This window comes from Chiloscyllium plagiosum, chromosome 6 (assembly GCF_004010195.1).
Source record: "Chiloscyllium plagiosum isolate BGI_BamShark_2017 chromosome 6, ASM401019v2, whole genome shotgun sequence".
Taxonomy (NCBI): domain Eukaryota; kingdom Metazoa; phylum Chordata; class Chondrichthyes; order Orectolobiformes; family Hemiscylliidae; genus Chiloscyllium; species Chiloscyllium plagiosum.
Window position 1 is genome coordinate 49,190,835 of NC_057715.1, and position 23,737 is coordinate 49,214,571.

The window sequence follows — 23,737 nt, forward strand, 5'->3', positions numbered from 1 at the left end:
GGCCCATGGTGTTCGAGGTGAGCTACTGGCCTGGATCAAGAATCGGCAGAGAGTTGGGATTAAAGGTTCTTTTTCAGAATGGCAGTGGTGTCCTGCAGGGTTCTGTGTTGGAGTCACAGCTGTTCACTTAATATATTAATGATCTGGATTAAGGAACTGGGGGCATTCTGGTGAAGTTTGCCGATGATACGAAGATTTAGAGAGTTTAGGACAGTGGTCCAGGAAATGGCTGACAAAATTCAACGTGAGCAAATGCGCAGTCTTGCACTTTGAAAAGAAGAATACAGGCATGGACTATTTTCTAAATGGTGAGAAAATTCATAAAGCCAAAGTACAAAGGAAGATGGAAGTGCTAGTCCTAGATTCTCTAAAGGTTAACTTGCAGGTTGAGTCCGTGATTAAGAAAGTGAATGTAATGTTATAATTTATCTCAAGAAGGTTGGAATATAATAGCAGCAATGTGAGTCAGATTTTTATAAAGCTCTAGTTAGGCCCCATTTGGAATAGATTAGATTAGATTACTTTTAGATTAGATTAGATTACTTACGAGTATGGAAACAGGCCCTTCGGCCCAACAGGTCCACACTGACCCGCCGAAGTGCAATCCATCCAGACCCATTCCCCTACATTTACCCCTGCCCCTAACACCACCGGCAATTTAGCATGGTCAATTCACCTAACCTGCACATTTTTGGACTGTGGGAGGAAACTGGAGCACCCGGAGGAAACGTATGCAGACACGTGGAGAATGTGCAAACTCCACACAGTCAGTCGCCTGAGGTGAGAATTGAACTCAGGTCATTAGCGCTGAGAGGCAGACTGCGCATTTGTTCACGTTGAATTTTGTCAGCCATTTCCTGGACCACTGTGCCACCGTGCTGCCCATGCTGTGTCTACTTTTGGGCCCCACCCCTCAGGAAAGACATACTGGCACTGGAGTTTGTCCAATAGAGATTCACATGGATGATCCCTGGAATGGTAGGCCTAACATACGATGAATGGCTGAGGATCCTGAGATTGTATTCATTAGAGTTTAGAGTTGAGGGGAGATTACTAGAGATTTGGTTAAGGGTGGACACTGGGAAATTGTTTCCATTAGGCAGGGAGACTAGGAACCATGGGCACAGCCTTAGAATTGGAGGGAGTCAATTTAGAATGGAAATGAGGAGACATTTCTTCAGCCAGAGTGTGGTGGGCCTGTGAATTCATTAGCTTGGAACGTAGTGGAGGCTAGGACATTAAATGTCTTCAGGGCAGAGATTGATAAATTCTTGATCTCACAATGAATTAAGGGGCTATGGGGAGAGTGCGGGTAAGTGGATTTGAAATGCCCATCAGCCATGATTAAATGACGAAGTGGACTCGATGGGCTGAATGGCCTTAATTCCACTCCTATGTCTTACGGTCTTAAACAGTAACACTGGGGTTCATTTCTGGAATGATAGAATTAAAATGCAGACAGGTTGTTTAACTTACACAGAACGTTGGTTGGATGGATCACTCTTGGAGTATGGTGGAGAGTTCTGGTTTCTGTGTTATAAAAATGATATGTGGACAGGTGCAAGAAAGATTCATAAGAATACAACCAGAACAGAGAGAATATAATTATCAGGAAAGGTTGAACATACTGTCGCTTTTTCTCCAGAGAAGAGAAAGCCAAGTGCTGACCTTCTAGTTTATGGAAGGTACGAAGAGTAGGTGCAGATAAAATGTTTTCACTTGGAGCCAATCCACAACTGGAGTTTATACCCATCAGGCAGACACTAATAAATCCAGTAGGGAATTCAGAAGGAACTTTATTGTCGATAAGTGCTAGAAATGTGAAACAAACTGTCACAAGAGGTTAAAACAAAGTGCTGGAGAAACTTTGCAGGTCAGGCAGCAACTTGCCATAGACACTGCAAGATCTGTTGAATTTCTCCAATGCTTTGTTTTAGTTTTCAGATTTCCAGCATCTTCAGTATGTTGATTTTAGTTGCAAGAAGTAGGTGAGGCAATTAGATTCGTGTTCGCATATTTAGAGAAAAGGTAAATAAGCACATGAGGGTAAATAAATAGAAGGATGTATTAATAGGGTTAGATGATGAGGGTGAGAGGAGGCCAGTGTGGAATATTAATTCGTGTATGGATTATTTGGACTGGATTGTGCCACACTGCCATTTCTCTGCCCATATTTGCAACTGATCTATATCCCACAGTACCCTTTGACAACAATATGCAGGAATGGACTCCATTTGGAAAGCAGGATCTAATCTAACAAAAGTCTAATTAGTTTTCCCATTTAGTCAATCTGGTGCCATGATAAATTATATAGATCAAGGAATTTTCACATCGAATCATGAGTCCTTACACAGTTCACTGGTTTCAGGCAGTGCGATAGCAAAAGTGCTAAAAACCCTAGTGCCTTTTCGTTAGGGAACAGGGAAAGAAAACTTTTGAGACCGTGTTCTTGAAGCTCTATCCACCAACCATGAGAAAGAAGGGCATGTGGAGAAAGTGTGAAAATGTTCATGACAGGAGTAATTATAGAATTTCAACAATTGCACAGATGAATGAGCTACTGAAATTTAAGAAAATTATGCAAGGTCATTCCAGTTAAGGTTTTCTTTGGAAACAGGGGTGACCGTTCCTAAACATTACTTACCAGTTAGCTTGAAACTCAAGAAAACAAAATAGAAAGATCTTGGAGAGGTAGGTGAAGCACTCGCACTGCACAAGTTTGTATTCAGCTCAGAAGGAGAACTACAGTGTCAATGCGATACCAACATGATCCGAGTCTGAGGTTATGTCAATTTATTTTCACTCAGTCTAGTTCCAAGGAAGTTGAGACCACAGCATAAGTCAAGAAACACCACAGTCCAAGTCTCTGCTTGAACAGATTAATTTCACTGACAATGTCCTCTCACCCCATTTCTACTGGTCAGCACCCCTACTACACCCCTTGAAATATCAGGACCTCTAACAAACAAATAATTGCCACCACAGCTGGTTCACTACAGCATTTTGCTGTGGATCCAATTTTGGTTTTCTATGCAAGGATAAACTGAAATACATTGAGGTTAACTTTCAACATTGAAGTTAATAAAATGCAGTGTCAATGAAAACTGAAAGGGTTGTATTTCTGAAAATACTGCCAACTTTGCAACTAAATGAAAATTGAGAAGTTGCCCTCAGTTTTCCTATCATCAAGGAATTACATAATGAATAATATTACACAACAGTTCTGGATGTATGTTTGCTCACTGAGCTGGAAAGTTCATTTCCAGACATTTTGTCATCTCACTAGGTAACATCTTCAGTGGGCCTCAGGCAAAGCACTGCACATGATTCCTGCTTTCTATTTACATGTTTGGGTTTCTTTGGGTTGGTGATGTCATTTCCTGTTCTTTTTCCCAGGGTGTGGTGGATGGGGCCTAACTCGATGTGCTTGTTGATAGAGTTCCGGTTGGAATGCCATGTTTCTCGGAATTCTCGTGCATGTCTGTGTTTGGCTTGTCCTAGGATGGATGTGTTGTCACAGTTGAAGCAGTGTCCTTCCTTATCTGTATGTAAGGATACTAGTGAGAGAGGGTCATGTCATTTTGTGACTAGTTGATGTTCATATATCCTGGTGGCTAGTTTTCTGCCTGTTTATCCAATGTAGTGTTTGTTACAGTTCGTGCACGGTATTTTGTAAATTACATTAGTTTTACTTGTTGGCTGTATAGTGTCTTTCAAGTTCATTAGCTGCTGTTTGAGTGTGTTGTTGGGTTTGTGGGCTACTATGATTTCACAGGAAATAACATCACCAACCCAAAGAAGCCCAAAACATATAAATAGAAAGCAGGAATCATCAGCAGTGCTTTGCCCAGAGACTCAGTGAAGGTGTTACCTAGTCGGGTGATGAGACATCTGGAAATGAACGTTCCAACTCAGCAAGCAAACCTCCATCCAGAACCTCAACCTGAGCTACGAATCTTCTCAAAACTCACTTTTACACAACAGTATTGGCAATTGTTTTGTTTGCTAATAAAAAAGGTTTTCACCTTTGCACTATAATTCTCTTTGCAATCATGTAACCATTTTCTGTTAAAAAAGAAAACATTAAGTTTTTGAACAACTTCTTTATACTTTCCTTAGTAGGAGGGGCACATAATTCATTTGTGGATGGACATTTTCCAGATATTTCCCTGAGCTTCTCAAACTGTTAACTCCCCTTTACAAACACTTAAGTGGATATTCACTTGCCCAGATATGTTACAGACAATACAGTTATGCAAAATTGTGTTTCAAATTGATGCATTAACATTCACAAATCTCTCAAACACCCTTGTTCAATCAGTCAGAACAATCTTGGTGTGATACTTGTCTATTTAGAAGAAAGAAGCAATTTAATTGTTTATAGTGATTTCTTTGTACTCTCAGAAAACAAACATCATTTTTAGGAAAAATGGCACTTCTATTATCAGAGTCAAGATTCCTCTATACAAAGTATGTAATAAAACAGTAAATCTATTTACAAAGAGAATGAAATTTCAATATGTAGTGTAGGAATAGCTGCTTAGATATGAATCTCTTATGTTTCCTAAATAAACTCATTTGTACTACATTCCACCAAAGAGCAAAAAATACTTAAAAGTATAAACTGTGAATGTTCTATTGTGAGACTAAATACCTTGTTACTTTTAAACCCAGTTAATTGAAAGCTTTATTGAACCCTTCCAATTCCTGTTATAGCTAAGCAACTCCAACTCTGTAGAATATATAACCCACCATATAAATTAATTGTCCTGTAACTGATACATGGAGTGTTAAACGATTTGGGCCATATTAAAAAATAAATACCCAAAACTGTTAAATAACTAGCACTCAATATTTTGTACTCTGTTAAATCACTCTAAATCCTGGTATGTTTAGGTACATACTTGATTCAGTTGCCAATGGAACATATTTCACATTGGTTTAATCAATTGTTAACTTAACATTGATGAATGCTAGGGAATTGGTGCTGCTGGAGAAATGTATTTACAACGAGTACAACAGCTTTACACCCTAACCTGTCTGTGGCAGTTAATGTGTAGCCAGTCACAACAAGCATTTGGTTAATCAAAAATCCTAATAACTAAATTGGCATAATCACAAACTTTACAACTGGAGTGAGAGTTAACACCAACTCAGAAGTGGGTAGACAAAAATAATTTAGGTTTAACTAATTAACAAGACAGTATGTGACTTTTATGGAGTCTGCTTAACTGAAATTAAGCTCTTACTAAAGTGCAGATTTGAACTCTACGTGAATATAGCTAAATTGTTGCAGATTTTAAAAAATTAGACAAGTCAATTGGGAGGTTCTTGTGGTACAGTGGTAGTATCCCTACCTCTGGGCCAGAAGACCCATGTTCAAGTCCCAGCTGCTCCAGAAGTGTGTAAAATATCTTTCAACAGGTTGAGTTGAAAATCTCTTAACAAACCAGCGTCAGTTAACTCATTTGCCTTGATAGCTAGCTTGCGATACTGAGGAACACCAACTGCGTGGGTTCAATTTCTATATCAGCTGAAGTTACAATGAAGAACTCTCCTTCTCAACCTCTTCCCTCACGAGTCATGGTGACCCTCATGTTAAACCACCACCAATCGTCTCTCTATAATGAGACAGCAGCCCCTTATTCTGGTAAAACTATTGTTATCTTTAAGAAATTAAAAGAAAAGGTCAAAAGGCATGAATACAGGGAACAAATGGCCTTGGGAAAGAGCAATGACAAACTGTGTTATTATGTTCAAGTGCTAAGCAGATAGTCTCTGTTTCTGCCAAATTCCTGAGAAATATGACAAATAATGTACACCAGTCTTAAATGTTTGTAATTAGTCAGGACACGGAAGTCTCTTTCAGTCTAATAAAATGCCTATATTCCCATTCCGACCCTTAATTATTTACATATTTCTGTTTAGGGGTGGGCACCTGAATTCAGCACCCACCCATTCCCTCATATTATTGGGGTGGAAAGATGGTGGTAAAGTTAATAGTCACCCAACCTACATTATGTGGTACTTCTCCAACCCCATCGAAAATACAACCTGTGGGGACAGCCAATATCCAGCAAGACAGCTGAGGCTGAAGCTAAAGTTAAGTTTCTTACAAGTTTTATAACAGCTTCCTTGCTTTTACATTCTGTGCTTTTTTTCATAAAGGTGAGAATCGCATATGCTTTTTTAATCATCTTCTCAACACACCCTGCCATCATCAACAATTTGTGCAAATGTACCATCAGGTCATGAACATGCTTGTGAATTGTTTCATGTTATCTTTCCTCAGTCTTAGCATCAAAATGGATCACTTCGCATTCACTGGGTTAAACTGCATTTATGTGTTGTCTTGTTCTACTAGCTTGTTTGTCCTTTTGAAATCAAGGTCGAAAAGGGTGGCACTGAAAAAGCACAGCATCCAAGGAGCAGGAGAATTGATGTTTCGGGCATAAGCCCTTTATCAGGAATGTGTTGGGTTGGGGAAGCAGACAGATAAATAGGAGGGTGGAGATGAGGTTGGGGGGGGAAGGTAGCTGGGAAGGCGATAGGTAAAATGGAGGTGGGGGGATGACGGTGATATGTCGGAGAGAAGGGTGAAGTACATAGGTGGGAAGGAAGATGGACAGATAAGACAATTCAAGAGGGTGGTGCCAAGTTGGAGGGTCGGATCTGGGATGAGGTTGAGGTAGAGGTGGGGGGAAAGAAGAGAGATATTTCCCCACCTCATCCCAGAATCCTCCCTCCCCTACCTCATTCCAGATCCAACCCTACAATTTGGCACCGCCCTCTTGAACTGTCCTACTTGTACAGCTTCGTTCCCACCTATCCACTCCAGCCTCCCCTCCACTTCCATCTACCAATCGTCTTCCCAGCTACATTCCCCTCAACTCCACCCCAACCCTCTAATTTATCTTTCTGAAGGGCTTATGTTGGAAACGTCGATTCCCCTTCTCCTCGGATACTGCCTGACCTGTTGTGCTTTCCAGTGGTATACTTCTTGACACTGATCTCCAGCATCTGCAGTCCTCACTTTTCCTAGTCTCTTGAAATCAAGCACCGTATCCTCACAATTCCTGAGACATCTACCTTCCGTCATCTGTAAAATGCTGAACAGAATATCCCAGCTTCAATCTGCTTGAATTTGACCACAATAAACACTGTTGTTAAGGGGTTAACTGATCAAGTTCAATGTCAGCATCAAAACATGGGCCAGATGATATAGTTTTCACCAGACTTCCTCTTAGAAACATAATAAGACTTTTCAGTAATCCTAGTATTACCACATTCTCAGAACTGGATGAAGCTGAAATACAGTCTTATACGTTGACCTCTTGTGGTAAAATACAATCAGAAATAAAACAAATGTTCAAAGAGATTTGTTATTCTTAAGAATAACAAAAAGATGGGGTACTGGGCTAATGGTCGGATACTTGGTAGTGTGGATGAGCAGACGGATCTTGGTGTCCATGGTAAAATACAATCAGAAATAAAACAAATGTTCAAAGAGATTTGTGATATTAAGCATAATTAAGCTGTTGTGTTTTTACTATACTACACGATTCTTTAGTATTTGACCAGCATTGCTTGCTTATAATTTATCATCTCTGACAGAGGTCAACGCAATACAAATAAATCTAGCAGGAAATTCTCGACAGTAAAATCTCCAAAAATAGAAAAGGGCATCATATAGATATAGCACATAAATATCATCAGATGGTGTAACACAGAAGTGGTTAATACTTTAATGACTCCCAATCTTAAATTGTGATGTACCATAAGGATCAGTGCTAGGTCCCTTATTGTTGGTGAGAGACATCAATGATATAGAAGAGTATGTGGGGAGCTGGTGTTGATAAGTAAGATTGTAGATGACAGAAAGATTGGCTAGACGGTTAATCATGAGAAAGAAGGCGTGAGGTTAGAAGAGATATAGTTGTGTTGGTCAGATGGGCAGATCAGTGCCTGATGGAATTTAACAATAAAACGTGTGAAGTGATGCACTTTGGAAGTGCTAACAAGGGAAGGGAGTACTCAATTAATAGCAGGATACTAGGACGCTCAGAGGAATAGTTGGGTTTTGGGGTACTTTATCCACTCATCCCTGAAGGCAGTAGAACAGTTTAATAGGGTAGTAGGATATTAAAGAAATTAGAAGGAACATGGGACACTTACCTTTGTCAGTCATGGCATAAATTATAAGAGCTGGGAGGCCGTGCAGGAGGTGGACAAAACTTTGATTATTCCACAGCTGGAATACTCTATGCAGTTCTGATCACTGCACTAATAAGAAAATTGTGACTGGAGGTAATACAGGGGAGATTCATCAGGACGTTGCCAGGATTGAAACAATTTAGGTATGAAGAGAGGTTGGGTAAGCTTGACTATTTCCTTTAGAACAGCGAAGGTTGAGGGAGAACCTGATTGAGGTATACAAGATTATGATGAGCATGAACAGGGTGGATAGGAAATAGCTGCTTCCATTAGTTGAAGGGTCAATGATGAGGGAGCATAATTTTAAAGGTGAATATTTAGAAGGAATATGAAGAAAAAGAAATTCACCCAGAGGATAGTGGGAACCCGAATACACTGCCTGTAGTGTAGTAGTAGAGGCAGCAAACCTCACAGCTTTTAATTAAAGGAATGTGAATGTGCAATTGAAATGTCTTAATATTCAAGATTATGGGCAAATGCTGGAAAGTGGGATTAGTGTAGGTAGGTCAATACAGCCATAGAAGAGGCCTTTTGGCCCAATATGTTGTATGACACCAAGAAGGGAGGAAAGTTTTCGGCAATGCAATTGACATTCTATGTAAGCCTTAATAATTCTAATGGGGGAAATGTAACGACCTGTGAAACAGGCAAATTAACAACAATCTTAATTGAAAACTTTAGTACATATGCAAAGTAGGACGAATAGGAAGAAGTGAAGGTAAGTTAAAAACAAAAATACTGTAGTCCTTTCTTAATGTATTTAATCTTTAAAATAGCTAAAACAAATGCCACTCATCAGATTTTGAATTATTACAAGGCAAACTTGGTATCTGAAAAAGTTTTTAGAAGTGAGGAATTGTTTAAAACAATTTTCTTTGGTGTATGCAACGTGCATGTGTGTGGGGGGTAGGGAGGCAAGGTGGCATTGGCAAGATGGCTGGCCACAGTTATTCAGAAAAGAAAACAGGGAGGATTTTGTGGGTTATCTTCATTTAATGTGACACTTAAGATGTCAATATGAAATAGCATCAGTTTGGTATTTACGAGTTTGGTGGTGGGAAATCATGGTGCTCAATTTAATAGTCTGCAGTAGCTCACAATGAGAAAATGAATTTTTGTGGCACAATGTATATTGTGGCCAAATAATGTAGATTGGCACACAATCTGCCAATGTAAAAGTGGTAGCACCTAATGAAGGAACTACGCTCCGAAAGTTAGTGTGCTTCCAATTAAACCATTTGGACTATAACCTGGTGTGGTGTGATTTTTAACTTTGTACACCCCAGTCCAACATTGGCATCTCCAAATCATAATAAATTAAAAACAGACACTGTGCCATAGGTGGAGATATTAGGATTGGTGACTAAAAGCTTCAACAAATCAGGTTTTATGGAATATCTTAAGCTAAGAGAGGCAGGTGACTTAGGGGGAAGAGTTGCAGAGTTTAGCGCCAAATGGATGAAGGTACAAGCAGTAATGGCATGCCAAATAATTGGGGATGTATTGGAGGAGTAGGCAATTCTCAGACGGTTGTAGGGTTTCAGAAGGAGTAAGGTCGTGGAAGAATTCATACACTAAGAACTTTATAAAATACAGGCAAGATGTTGAGTGTCAATCGACAGCAGTTGGTGAGTGACAAAGACAGCACAGTTAAGAATGAAGTCAACTTTACTGAGGGTAGAAAAGCAGAGTTCAGCCAGATGAGCATTAAAATAGTTGAACCTTGAGGTAACAAAGACATCAAAGAGGCTTTAGAAGCAAACGGGCTGAAACAGGCAGAGACATCTTCTGCTATGGAGGTGGAGCCAGGCGATGTTGACGATGGAGAAGATAAATAGCTAGAAGCTCATCTCCAAGTCATGTTGCAAACAGACGGGTTCAAGTGCAGACTGTGGCCGTGAAAGAGAATTGGAGGAGGGAAAGTATCAGTAGAAGCTTCACGCAAATAGTTAAAGACCCCTTCGGTGTTGCTAAAAATGCGTATCACTGACATGCTGTCCATAGTTGGAAAACGCGTTAAGCAGTGACTGTAAGGCAGAAAAAATGTGCAGATTTTAAGATGTATTTAAAAGTTTCTTCTACAGCATACGTGTGAACATGAAAATCAAAACGAACGTCGACCCACAGTTACGGAAGAACTACTTAGATGACGTCTTAAAGGCATTTTGCCCCTTTTCGAGCGCAAAAATAATTGCACATGAGCTGGAAGTTATCTCTAATCTTTTCTTTATTGCGAACAGGCCTGCCACAACTGAGAATCTTTTTAAAATACTTATTTACACATGAACAGCAACAAAAGAAATATGGACACTTCAGTACTTTAGAACTATTTTCACTGACTGTTCACCATATAAGCATTCAATGTGACTGTACAGAGGGAAACAAAAGGCAAAGCAGTGACCAGCTAGAGACACAAATAGCCTTTGGACCAACTCTGAACTAGTTTACAGCTCTATAAAATTAAAACGTTCCGAACTTAAAACATTGGTATATTTACAATTCTGTTGTATTAACTTATTAGTAAAATAGTCCCATGGACTAAAAAGAACTCTGCAAGTCAGTGTGTAAATTTACATGGTCACGAGTGAATTCTACATCACAAAAACTGATCATACAAGTGAAAGCCACGCATTCAGGACTATTTTCCCTCTCGTACTTGTAACAATTAACTCAGTTCTTCTGTAATGATACTCGTGTACATTTACGTTAACTGACAACAGTTTCTGTTCTAAAATAAAAACAACTAAAACATCATAAAACATGTCGGTGACCTGGCGGCTGCCATCTCTCCGCCATGAGCTTCTCATTCATCAGTCGTCAGACGAGAACAACAGGGTATTCCCACATACTCTAACTTTACATTTCCTCTTTGTAATTAATCATAACCCTCAATACCCCGAAAGCATTTAGGAGCGCTGAGAACCGCGGAACCAGAAATCCAAGCAACTCTACAAACTTTCACCATATTCCTCAAACTGGTCCAGTCGACAGTTATTTCTGATTAAGTTGTTACCTTCAGCTGCCTCCTCCAAAAATGAGTTTCTCAACGTTTGCTGGAAATTGTAATTTGTAGACAATCCACGTAACTTCCAATTTCCTTCCGAATTCCGAGAAGAGCTGGAAAGGGTAACCGACCGGGATGACCTAAAGGCTAATACAGGAAAAATGGTTTTAGCCAGAGACGAACGAGCAGCACCATTCACATCGGAATGAGAGGAATGTTAGCGCTTTACCTACTTCACCAGACCGTGGCTCATTTAGGTCCTAGCGCCAGTCAACAGAACAACATTACAGACTGCAATGGGGAGAAGGTCTGCAAGGCTGTTTGTGTTATTATAACACAGAGATTTATCAAGGATTCTATATGCCAATTTTAAAAACGTTCATGCTACTTTAATAAATATGGGGATTCCAGAAGGATTTAGGGTTTGTCTATATAGATCAGGGAGGAACAGTTCCTGGGCTGCTCCAAATATGTTACTGGATATTCCTTTGGACATCAACCAACATCCCAAAACAGATAGATTTTTATTTCAGATTCTAAGAACAATCCTGCAGCAGATTTTTGTAACCACATCTCACTATACTGGAAACTTTATTTTCTTTTTTTTGTATTAAGCTTTCCTATTCTGGTCTCCCTGCTTTAGGAAAGATGTTTAAATTTGAAAGAGTTCAGAAAAGATTACAAGGATGTTCCAGGATTGGAGGGTTTGGGCTTAGGGAGAAGCTGAATAGGTTGGGGTTATTTTACTTGGAGCACTGGAGGCTGAGGGGTGAACTTACAGAGGTTTATAAAATCATGAGGGGCAATGAGTGAAGAGTAGAGCAGGGGAGTCCAAAACAAGAGGACATAGTTTTAAGCTGAGAGGGGAAAGATCTAAAATGGATCTAAAGGGCAGCTTTATCACATAGAGGATGGTGCATGTATGAAATGAGCTGCCAGAGGATGTGGTGGAGGCCGGTACAATTACAAAATTCAATAAAAGGAATCTGGATGGGTACATGACCAGGAAGAGTTGAGAGGGATATCGGCCAAATGCTGGAAAATGGGACTAGATTAATTTAGGATATCTGGTCGGTATGGACGAGTTGAACATAAGGGTCTGTTTCCATGCTGTACAACTCTATGATTCTGTCCCTTTTATTTATTTTTATCCAAGCTTTTCTTAGAATCATAGAATTCCTACTGTGTGGGAGCAGGCCATTTGACCCATTGAGTACACACCAACTCTCCAAACAGCATTCCACCCAGAACCAACCATCCTGAATTTCCTATGGCTATGGCACCCTGTAATCCTGCATTTCCTATGGCTAACTCTCCTAGCCTGCACATCCCTTGAGAACAGGAGTCGCAGGTACATAGGATAGTGAAGAAGGCGTTTGGTATGCTTTGCTTTAATGGTCAGAGTATTGAGTACAGCAGTTGGGAGGTCATGTTGCAGCTGTACAAGACATTGGTTAGGCCACTGTTGGAATATTGCGTGCAATTCTGGTCTCCTTCCTATCAGAAAGATGTTGTGAAACTTGAAAGGGTTCAGAAAAGATTTACAAGGATGTTACCAGGGTTGGAGGATTTGAGCTATAGGGAGAGGCTCAACAGGCTGGGGCTGTTTTCCCTGGAGCGTCGGAGGCTGAGGGGTGACCTTATAGAGGTTTACAAAATTATGAGGGGCATGGATAGGATAAATAGACAACGTCTTTTCCCTGGGATTGGGGAATCCAGAACTAGAAGGCATAGGTTTAGGATGAGAGGGGAAAGATATAAAAGAGACCAAAGGGGCAACTTTTTCACGTAGAAGGTGGTACGTGTATGGAATGAGCTGCCAGAGGATGTGGTGGAGGCTGGTGCAATTGGAACATTTAAGAGGCATTTGGATGGGTATATGAATAGGAAGGGTTTGGAGGGATATGGGCTGGGTGCTGGCAGGTGGAACTAGATTGTGTTGGGATCTCTGGTCGGTGTGGATGGGTTGGACCAAAGGGTCTGTTTCCATGCTGTACATCTCTATTATTATGGACAATTTAGCATGGCCCATCCACCTCATCAATGCACCTTTGGACTGTAGTCAGAAACCTCTGTTGCACCCAGAGGAAACCCATGCATACACAGGAAGAATGTACAACCTCCATATGGACAATCACCCTCGGCCAGAATTGAACATGTTCCCCTGGCAGATCGGTGCACTGAGCCACCATGCTACCCTTAGATAACTGCTTTTAAATATGCTTATGGGCTTCTTGCAGTTCTCTCAAATATGTATCTGCATTTTATGTTCTGTCCATTTAGATGTTTTTAGCTTCTGCATTAATGGTGCTCTGTTGATGCATACAACAGAACCTGAATTCTTGCAAGCTTTTTTGACAACATAATTGTTTCCAAGATAGAAGTATCAATCATATGTTCAAAATTATTTGCATTTTAAGAATAAATTTGGCAAATATATAGAGAACAAGTTTTAGCTTGGATATTTTAGGATCAGTAGCTTTGACTTTCCAAATTCCTCAGTTAGGTTGATGCCACGGATGCAATGTTGATGTCATGGCCATTTAACTCCAAGTCCCACCTATTTATATGTTAATGACTGTTTGACTAATCTTAAATAGATTTAAATGTGGAATTGACTGTGTGACTGCCACACATTGACTGTGTGGCAATCTGCTCATTAATGTTTAAAAACTATATAGAAACAAGGGAAGCATTGTGGTTACTATTCCAGAAGTAGCAAAGTATGAAACAAAATAGAAAAGGTCAGCAGATCTGGCCGCCTCTGTGGAGAGAAATCAGAGTTGATGTTTCAGGGCAAATGACCCTTCCTCAGAATGTCTGAGCTTTACCAACAATTTCTGTTTTTGTACCTGATTTCCAGCATCCATATTTCTTTTAGTTTTTATTTAGTGACATGATATGAAATCCTTTCACAACAATGAAGAAATTGTTGTAAATGTCTGCTTGTTCTGGAAATTGCTTTCCTTGTATTTTTATATTTTATATTTTAAATTATTTTCAAGCTCATGCCATGAAAAAGTATAGGATTTTTGGGGTTTTGCAAGCAGAAAAGGCATGGTAGTTGCATTCAAGTGGACATTTGGTTAGAACACCATTTTCATGTGTGACTAAATTGCAGTACTGTCACTCCTGAGTCAGACGATTCTGGCTTCATTCTAGGGATTTGAGCACAGCAGTCAAGACTGACACTAAAAATAAAATTGTCGTCATCCCAGAAGACCACAGGGCTGCTCTCTTGTCAGAAAGAGAGAGAGAGAGAGACGACTAGTGGTGGTTTAACTTGAGGATCAACTGAGAGGCGAGGTTGAAAAGGTGCGACTTTCATGATGACCTCAGCTGGTACAGGAATTGAACCCACATTGTTGACACTAGTATCAAATTGAGAGGATGCTGTACTGTTCAAAGTGCCATCTTTTGCCATCACATTAGTGCCATCTAATGTTGTGGTTCTGTTCGCCGAGCTGGGAATTTGTGTTGCAAACGTTTTGTCCCCTGTCTAGATGGCATCCTCAGTGCTTGGGAGCCTTATGTGAAGTGCTTCTGTGTTGTTTCCTCTGGCATTTATAGTGGTTTGTCTCAAGCTTCCGGTTGTCAGTTCCAGTTTTCCGCTGCAGTGGCCGGTATATTGGGCCAGGTCGATGTGTTTGTTGATAGAATCTGTGGATGAGTGCCATGCCTCTAGGAATTCCTTGACTGTTCTCCGTTTGGCTTGTCTTATAATAGTAGTGTTGTCCCAGTCGAACTCATGTTGCCTGTCATCTGTGTGTGTGGCTACTAAGGATAGCTGGTCGTATCGTGTAGTTTTGTGGCTAGTTGGTGTTCACGGATACGGATCATTAGCTGTCTTCCTGCTTGTCCTATGTAGTGTTTTATGCAGTCCTTGAGACGTTAAACCAAGCTCCTATCTGCTTCCTTTTTTATATAAATGTCTTTATGATATTAATTAGAAGAAGAGGAGGGGTGTTATCCTAAATGTCTTGGACAATATTTGTCCATAATCAGCTTTTCGTTGACAGTAATACTGCTCATCATCACCATTTTGTGTTTTGTGGGAATTTGCTGTGAGCAGATTGCTGCTGAGTTTTCTATTTATAAAAGGGACTGTGTTTTTAAAAAATCAAAGGCTGTAAAACACTTTAGATATACTGAAGTAGTGAAAGGTGTGAAATGAAAGTCTTTTTTAATATTCAAAGTGATTTCTCTTTATGGGTATAGATATTTATCATTGCTAGGTTAGTACCAGTAGAGTAAATTGTCTGCCCTTAAAATACCAGATTATTTTATTACATTGAAGTGATTGATATGGATATTATCAAACTATGGCACACCAAAATATACATTTTTCCCCCTTTATTCATTCACAGGATGAGACATCGCCAGCCAGGCAGCATTTATTGCCCATCCCTAATTGCTCAAAGAGCAATTAAAAGTCAACCACATTGCTGTGGGTTTGGTGTCACACATAGGCCAGACCAGGTAAGAATGATAGTTTCCTTTCCCAAAGGATGCTAGTGAACCAGATGGATTTTTCCCAGCAATCAACAATAGATTCAGATTCTTAATTCCAGTTTTTTTTAGTAAATTTAAATTTCATCATCTGTTGTGGCAGGATTTGAATATTATCTGAGTATCTGGCTTAACAGTCCAGCTATAATGTCTCCAAATGTGAGGTTTACCTATTCTCTTCAGTGCTGAAAATGTGTTACTGGAAAAGCGCAGCAGGTCAGGCAGCATCCAAGGAGCAGGAGAATCGACGTTTCGGGGAGGTGCCCTTCTTCAGGAATAAGGAGAGTGTGCCAAGCAGGCTAAGATAAAAGGTAGGGAGGAGGGATTTGGGGGAGGGGCGTTGGAAATGCGATAGATGGAAGGAGGTTAAGCTTGCACAGGAACCCTCCAACCACATGTGTTGAACTCAGATTTCTCCAGTTTCCTCATTTCCCCTCCCCCCCCACCTTGTCTTCATTCTTATTATTTATATTCCCTGTTTAATGTTGTAGTGTTTTTCCTTATTCTGCATAATGATCATTAAAATAATAATGTTTGGAAGTTTAAAATCTTGTTGATTTGTTTGCATACCTGATTGAACAGAATGAGAAATAATTTGCACTTTTGGAGCCAATTGTTTGAACACTAACCTCCCCTCACTCCAATGAAACTATATATTTTTAAAATAAATAATTGCCCTGCCACAACACAAGATTGTTAATCTATCCTCAATATGTCATAAATATAGTTGGTTCAGGAATAGTTTCTTTGCTTCTTAATGGATAAACCCTTAAGCTTCATTGTCCATTTTGAGTGATCCACTCATTTATTTTTCATGTAGTGAACACTTTCCATTTACAGTTTATTAGTTTGCAAATCTCCATTGGCAATGCTCAAGCCAATTATCCCAAATTTCTCTCTTTTCTTCACTATTTTAATTAGTGAATTATTCCATTTTAAAATAAATAAGCTGTTGCTTTAGATGATTTAGATTACAGCAACTGATTGAATCTATGTTCTTTTAATGATGGCTGCAAGAACATTGTACCTTACACCTTCCTGGCCTCCAGGTTGGGAAGGCAGCCACTTTGGGTTGTAGTACATTAAGCTGCTTAAGCAGCTGTTAATTTACCATCTAAGTGCATTAACTGTTGGAGAGTTGAGAAGGTTACCATGAACTTTCCCATCCTCAACTTAATTGCTGAGGTGTCATGAAGAAAGTGGGTATATCACATAGTGGTCTACGTTTTTAAGATTTAATATTTTTGAAAGTCATTTCTAAACATTTGTTGGCCTTTACAAACTTAAAAAACACACAACACCAGGTTATAGTCCAACAGGTTTATTTGAAAGTACAAGCTTTTGGAGCACTACTCCTTTGTCAGATAGTTAGTGGGGCAGGATCATAAGACAAAGAATTTATAATAAAAGATCAAAGTGCCATACACTGATGAGATGTATTGAACAAACCTAGATTGCTGTTAAGAATAGGGATGCAGGTTTCAATTGATTAATATGTAAATCCCAGGACTTCTTTCAAGTCACACAGTCTCAAGCTAACTTAAGTTTTTATCAGTTGTATGAGGGAGGTGAAAAGGAGAAATTCTGGGTAAAAAAAGAAGCCAAGTTCAATGTTGAGGCAAAACAGAACGTTTGTCAGCAAGTGGCAGATTATCTCAGTCCCCTTTCTTTTACTTGATGTTTGTTGAAGTGAATGAGCTGCTTATTGAGTGCAATAAACTTTTGTCTTGTTTGACAATATAGGCCACTATTCCCACGGGATGTCACTGTATCATGTCTGGTAGGAAGTTCCAATCAGGTTGAAATTTGTTCACACCTAAAAATATAACGTTTGTGCTCTTCTGTCAATGATATAACGATGCAGCGGACAAAGCTAAAAGGCAAATACTGGCCTTTATTTAAGAAATGCTACACAGAGTTTCAGAGTTGGTAGCCCAGATCAACATTTTTTCCTTTAACCCTCCTCCCTCCCCCATATGCCACTGCAGAGATTCATTAATTGCAGTTGCATTTGTAGGCTGTGAATATGCACAACTGAGTGTATTCTTTTTAAACTTCATCCTGGGAAGATCTGATTGCTATGTTGCCTGATGGTATTTAGCTCTATCTCATTGTTATCTCTCTCTGACCTTCCACTGCAATTATTTGAAAAGTTTCCCAATTAAACATTGGGGTAATTGAAGTGGATTCTTTCCCAGCTGTATTTCTCCTTGGTTGCTCTCTGAACTGAATTCTGGCATTGAAACTCGTATGATCTTCAATTACTTTTCATCCTTAACACTGACAATTTTTGCCTCAATAATACGACAATTTTCATGTTTGATCAGTCCATCTGGTTTGAAATGCTCATGCATGCATGTTACCTCCAGTTCAGTATTCTCATACTCTCTTAGTCAGCTTCCTGTCTTCCATCATCCATAAATATAAACAGATCCAAGTCTCTTCTGTTTATATTCTAACTCTACCAAATTCTATTCATTCGTTATTCCTTTGCTTCTAGGCCTACATTAACTATAAATCAAAGCCTCCATTTGATATTCTCAACTTTATGCTTCAATTCTTCCAGCACCTTGTTTCTGTTTATCTTTGTAACTGCTTACAATTCGACAATTCTCAAAGCACTGTGCGTTCCTCAAACAATGGCCTCTAGTGAATGCTCCACTTCTTTTACCCCATCATTGGTGATCATGTCTACAACTTTCTAGGTTTTAAGTTATGGAAATGCCTCTCCATACTTTCCTTCATCTCGCTCTTCCTTTACAACACTTGTAAATCTTACCTCTGATCCAGGTTTTGCTCACATATCTTTATGTCTGTTCTGATTGATGTCAATTTTTAAATCTGCTGTGCACTGCCTGAGAACTTTAACAATTTTCAAAAAACTAAATAAATAAAACTTCTTGTTGTTTAGTGATGATGGTTGACCCCTGAAATGGCCACTCAGCTGTACCAGTCACTACAAAGTCTCAAAGAAATGAAACTGGACAATTGTCTGGTATCGATCTAAGCACTGGCAAAGACAACAGCAGAACTGGCTCTGTTGTCCCTGCAAAGCCCTCCTCACTAACTCTGGGGGTTAGTCCCAAAATTGGGAGAGCTGCATAAGCAGCAAGTGATAGAGCTGAGTGATCCCACAACCAATACATCAGGTCTAAATTCTGCAGTCGTACCACATCCAGTCGTGAATGGTGGTGGACAATTAAACAATTAAATGGAGGAGGCGGCTCCACAAATATTCCCATTTTCAATGATGACAGAGCCCAGCACATCAGTGCAAAAGGTAAGGCTGAAGCTTTCACAGCAAATTCAGCCAGGGTGTCAAATGGATGATCCATCTTGGCCTCCGCCAGTGGTCCCCAACCTTAGAGATACTAGTCTTCAGCTAATTCAATTCACTCCATGTGATGTCAAGAAATGGTTGGAGACATTGGATACTGCAAAGGCTGCAGGCCCTGACAAAATTCCAACAATAGTACTGAAGACATGTGCCCCAGATCATGCTGCTCTGCTACCATGCTGTTACAGTACAGTTACAACACTGGTTTCCCGACAATGTGGAAAATCTCCCAAGTTTGTCGTAAAAAGCAAGACAAATCCATCCCGGCCAATGACCACTCCATCAATCTACACTCAAATGATTAATAATGTGTTGGAAGGTGTCATCAACAGTGTTATCAGCAGCACCTGCTCAGTGACACCCAGTTTGGGTTCCACCAGGACCACTCAGCTCTGAACCTCATTACAGCTTTTGTCAAACATGGACAAAAGAGCTGAATTCCAGATGTGAGGTGCAAGTGACAGCCCGTGGCATCAAGGATCCCTTGCAAAACTGGAATCAATGGGTACCGGGGCAAACTCTCCAGTGATTAGAGTCATACCTGACACTTAGAAAGAATGCAGTGGTTGATGGAGGTCAGCTCCAGGACATCTCTGCAGGGGTTCCTCAGGGTAGTGTCTTCAGCCCAACCATTTTCAGCTGCTTCATCAATGGCCTTCCCTCCATCATAAGGTCAGAAGTGGGGATGTTGGCCAATGACTGCATAATGTTCAGCACCATTCAGGTCTCCTCAGATTCTGAAGCAGTCTATGCTCAAATGCCACAAGATCTGGACAATATCCAGGCTTAAGCTGACAAATGGCAAGTAACATTTGTGCCACACAAATGCAAGGCTATGACCACCATGAATAAGAAACAATCTAACCACAATCCCTTGGCATTTAGTGTTGTTACCAACCCCCATTAATCAACATCTGGGGGGTTATCATTGACCAGAAACTGTACCGGACTCACCACATAAACACAGTGGCTACATGAGCAGGTCAGAAGCTAGGAATACTACGGTAAGTAACTAACCTCCTTACTTTTCAAAGCCTGTCCACCATCTACAAGACACGAGTCAGGAATCGAAAAGTTGGGGCACTGGAAAAAATACAGCAGGTCAGACAGCAGAGAAGGAGCAGGACAATCAACATTTTGGGCATAAGCTCTTCTTCAGGAATTCCACACTTTTTGACTCTGACTCTCCAGCGTCTGCAGAACTCACTTTCCACAAGTCAGGAGGGTGATGGAATACTCCCCACTTGCGTGGATGAGTGCACCTCCAACAACACTCAAGAAACTTGCCACCATCCAGGACAAAGCAACTCATTTGATTGACACTACATCCACAAGAATCCACTCCTCCCATCACTGATACTCAGTAGCAGCAGTGTGTACTATCTCCAAGATGCACTGCACAAATTCACCAAAACCCCTCAGATGGCACGTTCCAAACCCATGAGCATTTCCATCTAGAAGAACAAGGGCAGCAGATACATGGGAACATCACCACATTCAAGTTCTCTTCCAAGCCTGTCACCATCCTGACATGGAAATGTATTGCTGTTCCTTCACTGTCACTGGGTCAAAAGCCTGGAATTCCTTCCCTAATGGCACTGTGATTCAACCCACAGCAGATGGACTGTAGCGGTAAAAGACACCTCATCACCACATTCTCAAGGGCAAATAAGGACGGGCAATAAAACATTGGCCAGCCAGAGACACCATCCCACAAACGAATAAAATAAAAAAAGGTTGAGAAACCAACATGATTATCTGTCTTCACTCAGTGATGTAAATGCATTCTTGCAGAAAATCTTAATATTATTTCATCTGAAATTTCTTAATTCAACACAGAACTAAGAGGAAGATGGCAATTTAAACCAAGGAAACACAATGAAAAAAATCTTGTGCTGTTCACAGGAGCTGGAATAAAGGTGGCAAGCAAATTTAATTAAGCAGGAGCCCAAAATGCAGGATCCTGACAGCAGGATTTGCTATTACGTTCCTGGAACCATAAAATTGGGTTGAGTTTCTTGATGGCAAACATCATGAAGTCTATTTGCATGTACCTGAATTTGCCAATTTGCCAAGTCACCAGAAGTTCCCCTTCCAAATTAATTTCCCTGTGAATGAACAATGCATGCATTCAGATACCTTATTTATGCTTCTAAATTTAGAAATCTGCAGAAAGTTACAGAACAGAGGGATCTGGGAATCCTTGTTCATGAATCACAAAGTATATAAACTTAGCTCAGGAGTTCAGTGGTCTTCATTTTGTTGGCAGAAATTGAAGTAGGAGGAGCGGCAGTGAGGACCACAGGCCCGATGGGAAGGTAAATTTAAAGTATAAAAATTTACCTCGTGCATGGGCGGAGTGAACACTGAGCAGGAGCAGACATGGGACTGCTGGGCAAATGAGGCTTTATATTTGGGCCAAGAGTATGGTGCTGGCAAAGCATAGCAGGTCAGGCAGCATCCGAGGAGGAGGAGAGTCAATGTTTCAAGCATAAGCCCTTCATCAGGAATATTCATAATTGGACGGTTGCTTTACCCAAAACATTATCAGGTAGTGTCTCCCACCCATCCTCCTCCTCTAGAGTCATAGAGATGTACAGGATGGAAATAGACCCTTCGGTCCAACCTGTCCACACTGACCAGATATCCCAACCCAATCTAGTCCCACCTGCCAGATCTCGGCCCATATCCCTCCAAACGCTTCCTATTCATATACCTGTCCAAATGCCTCTTAAATGTTACAATTGTACCAGCCTCCATCACATCCTCTGGCAGCTCATTCTATACACATATCACCCTCTGTGCGAAAACGTTGCCTCTTAGGTCTTTTTTATCTTTCCCCTCTCACCCTAAACCTATGCCCACTAGTTCTAGACCCCAGGGAAAAGACATTGTCTATTTATCCTATCCATGCCCCTCAATTTTGTAAACCTCTATAAGGTCACCCCTCAGCCTCCAACGCTCCAGGGAAAACAGCCCCAGCCTGTTCAGCCTCTCCCTATAGCTCAAATCCTCCAACCGTGGCAACATTTGCTTTCCTTATGGAACATTACACTGCATTGTAATGTTCTATGTTCCATAAGAAAAGCAAATGTCATATTGGCCTTTATTTCAACGAGAATAGAGCATTAACTAGAAAGATTTTGCTAAACCTGTACAAGGCATGAGTTAGACCATGCTGGAATACTGTGAACAGTTTTGGGCCCCTTTTAAGAAAGGTATACAGGCATTGAATGTGGAGAAGGTTCACTTGGCTAATGCTAGGTATGAAGGGACTATCTTCTATGGAGAGGTTGAGTAGATTTAGCCTATATTCATTGGGATTTAGCGGAATGAGAGTTGACCTTATTTAAACATGTATGATTTGTAAATGACTTGACAATTTGTTGCGGAAAGGTTACTTCCTTGGACAGTCTCAGAATGAGGAATCACACATTTAAAACCGAAATGAAGATGACTATTTTCTCTGACAGTAATTAGTATGTGGAATTCTTTATTGCAAAGAGCTGTTGAGAGTGGGTTATTAAAGTATATTCAAGACTGCGATAGACTGTTTTTTAGAGGTAAAAACAATGACTGCAGATGCTGGAAACCAGATTCTGGATCAGTGGTGCTGGAAGAGCACATCAATTCAGGCAGCATCCGAGGACAGGCAAAATCGACGTTTCGGGCAAAAGCCCTTCATCAGGCTTCAAAAGCCCTTCCTGATGAAGGGCTTTTGCCCGAAACGTCGATTTTGCCTGTCCTCGGATGCTGCCTGAATTGCTGTGCTCTTCCAGCACCACTGATCTAGACTGTTTTTTAGTCAGTAATGGAATCATGGATAATGGTGTGAGGTGGGAAAGTGGAGTTGAGGAGTATCATATCAGCCATGATTTCATAGAATGGCAGAACATCATTGATGGGATGAACGGCCTTTTCTCTATTCATTTATGGGATGTGGGCATCGCTGGCTGACCAGCATTTATTGCCTGTCCATAGTTGCCCTTGAGAAGGTGACGGTGAGCTGCCTTCTTGAACCACTGCAGTTCACCTGTTGTGGGTTTATCCACAGTGCCATTAGGGAAGGAATTCCAGGATTTTGAACCAGTGACAGTCAAGAAACCATGATTGTGAGTGGCTTGGAAGGGAACTTGAAGGCGGTGGTGTTCCCATGTATCTGTTGCCCTGTCCTTCTAGATGGAAATGGTCATGGGTTTGGAAGGTGCTGTCTGAGGATCCTTGGTGAATTTGTGCAGTGCATCTTGGAGATAGTAAACACTGCTGCTACTGAGCATTTGTGGTGGGAGGAATGGATGGTTGTGGATGTAGTGCCAATCAAGTGGGCTGCTTTGTTCTGGATGGTGTCAAGCTTCTTGAATAATGTTGGAGTTGCAGTCATGTAGGCAAGTGGAGAGTATTTCAACATGCTCCTGACTTGTGCCTTGTACATGGTGCTACTTGACCCAAAACATTAACTCTTACTTCTTTCCACAGATGCTTCCAAACATGCTGAGCTTTTCAAGCAATTTCTGTTTCTGTTTGAAATGGTTGCCAGGCTTTGGGGAGTCAGGAGGTGAGTTACTTGGCACAGTATTCCTAGACTCTGACCTGCATTTGTAGTCACTTTGTTTACGTGGTAGTCCAGTTGACCTTCTGGTCAATGATAACACTCATGATGTTGATAGTGGAGT

At 40.6% G+C, this 23,737-nt stretch overlaps 1 protein-coding gene across 9 annotated transcripts in view; it reads right to left on the bottom strand.

Annotated features, from left to right (window-relative positions):
* LOC122550565 (angiomotin-like protein 1) overlaps positions 1–23,737 on the bottom strand; it is a 243,538-nt gene that overhangs the window by 167,954 nt on the left and 51,847 nt on the right. For 8 of the 9 annotated variants that reach the window (XM_043691485.1, XM_043691488.1, XM_043691487.1 and 5 more), the window contains exon 4: positions 11,228–11,365. In XM_043691485.1, coding sequence (XP_043547420.1) covers positions 11,228–11,365 — 138 coding nt within the window. The other variant, XM_043691493.1, reaches the window with a different exon arrangement.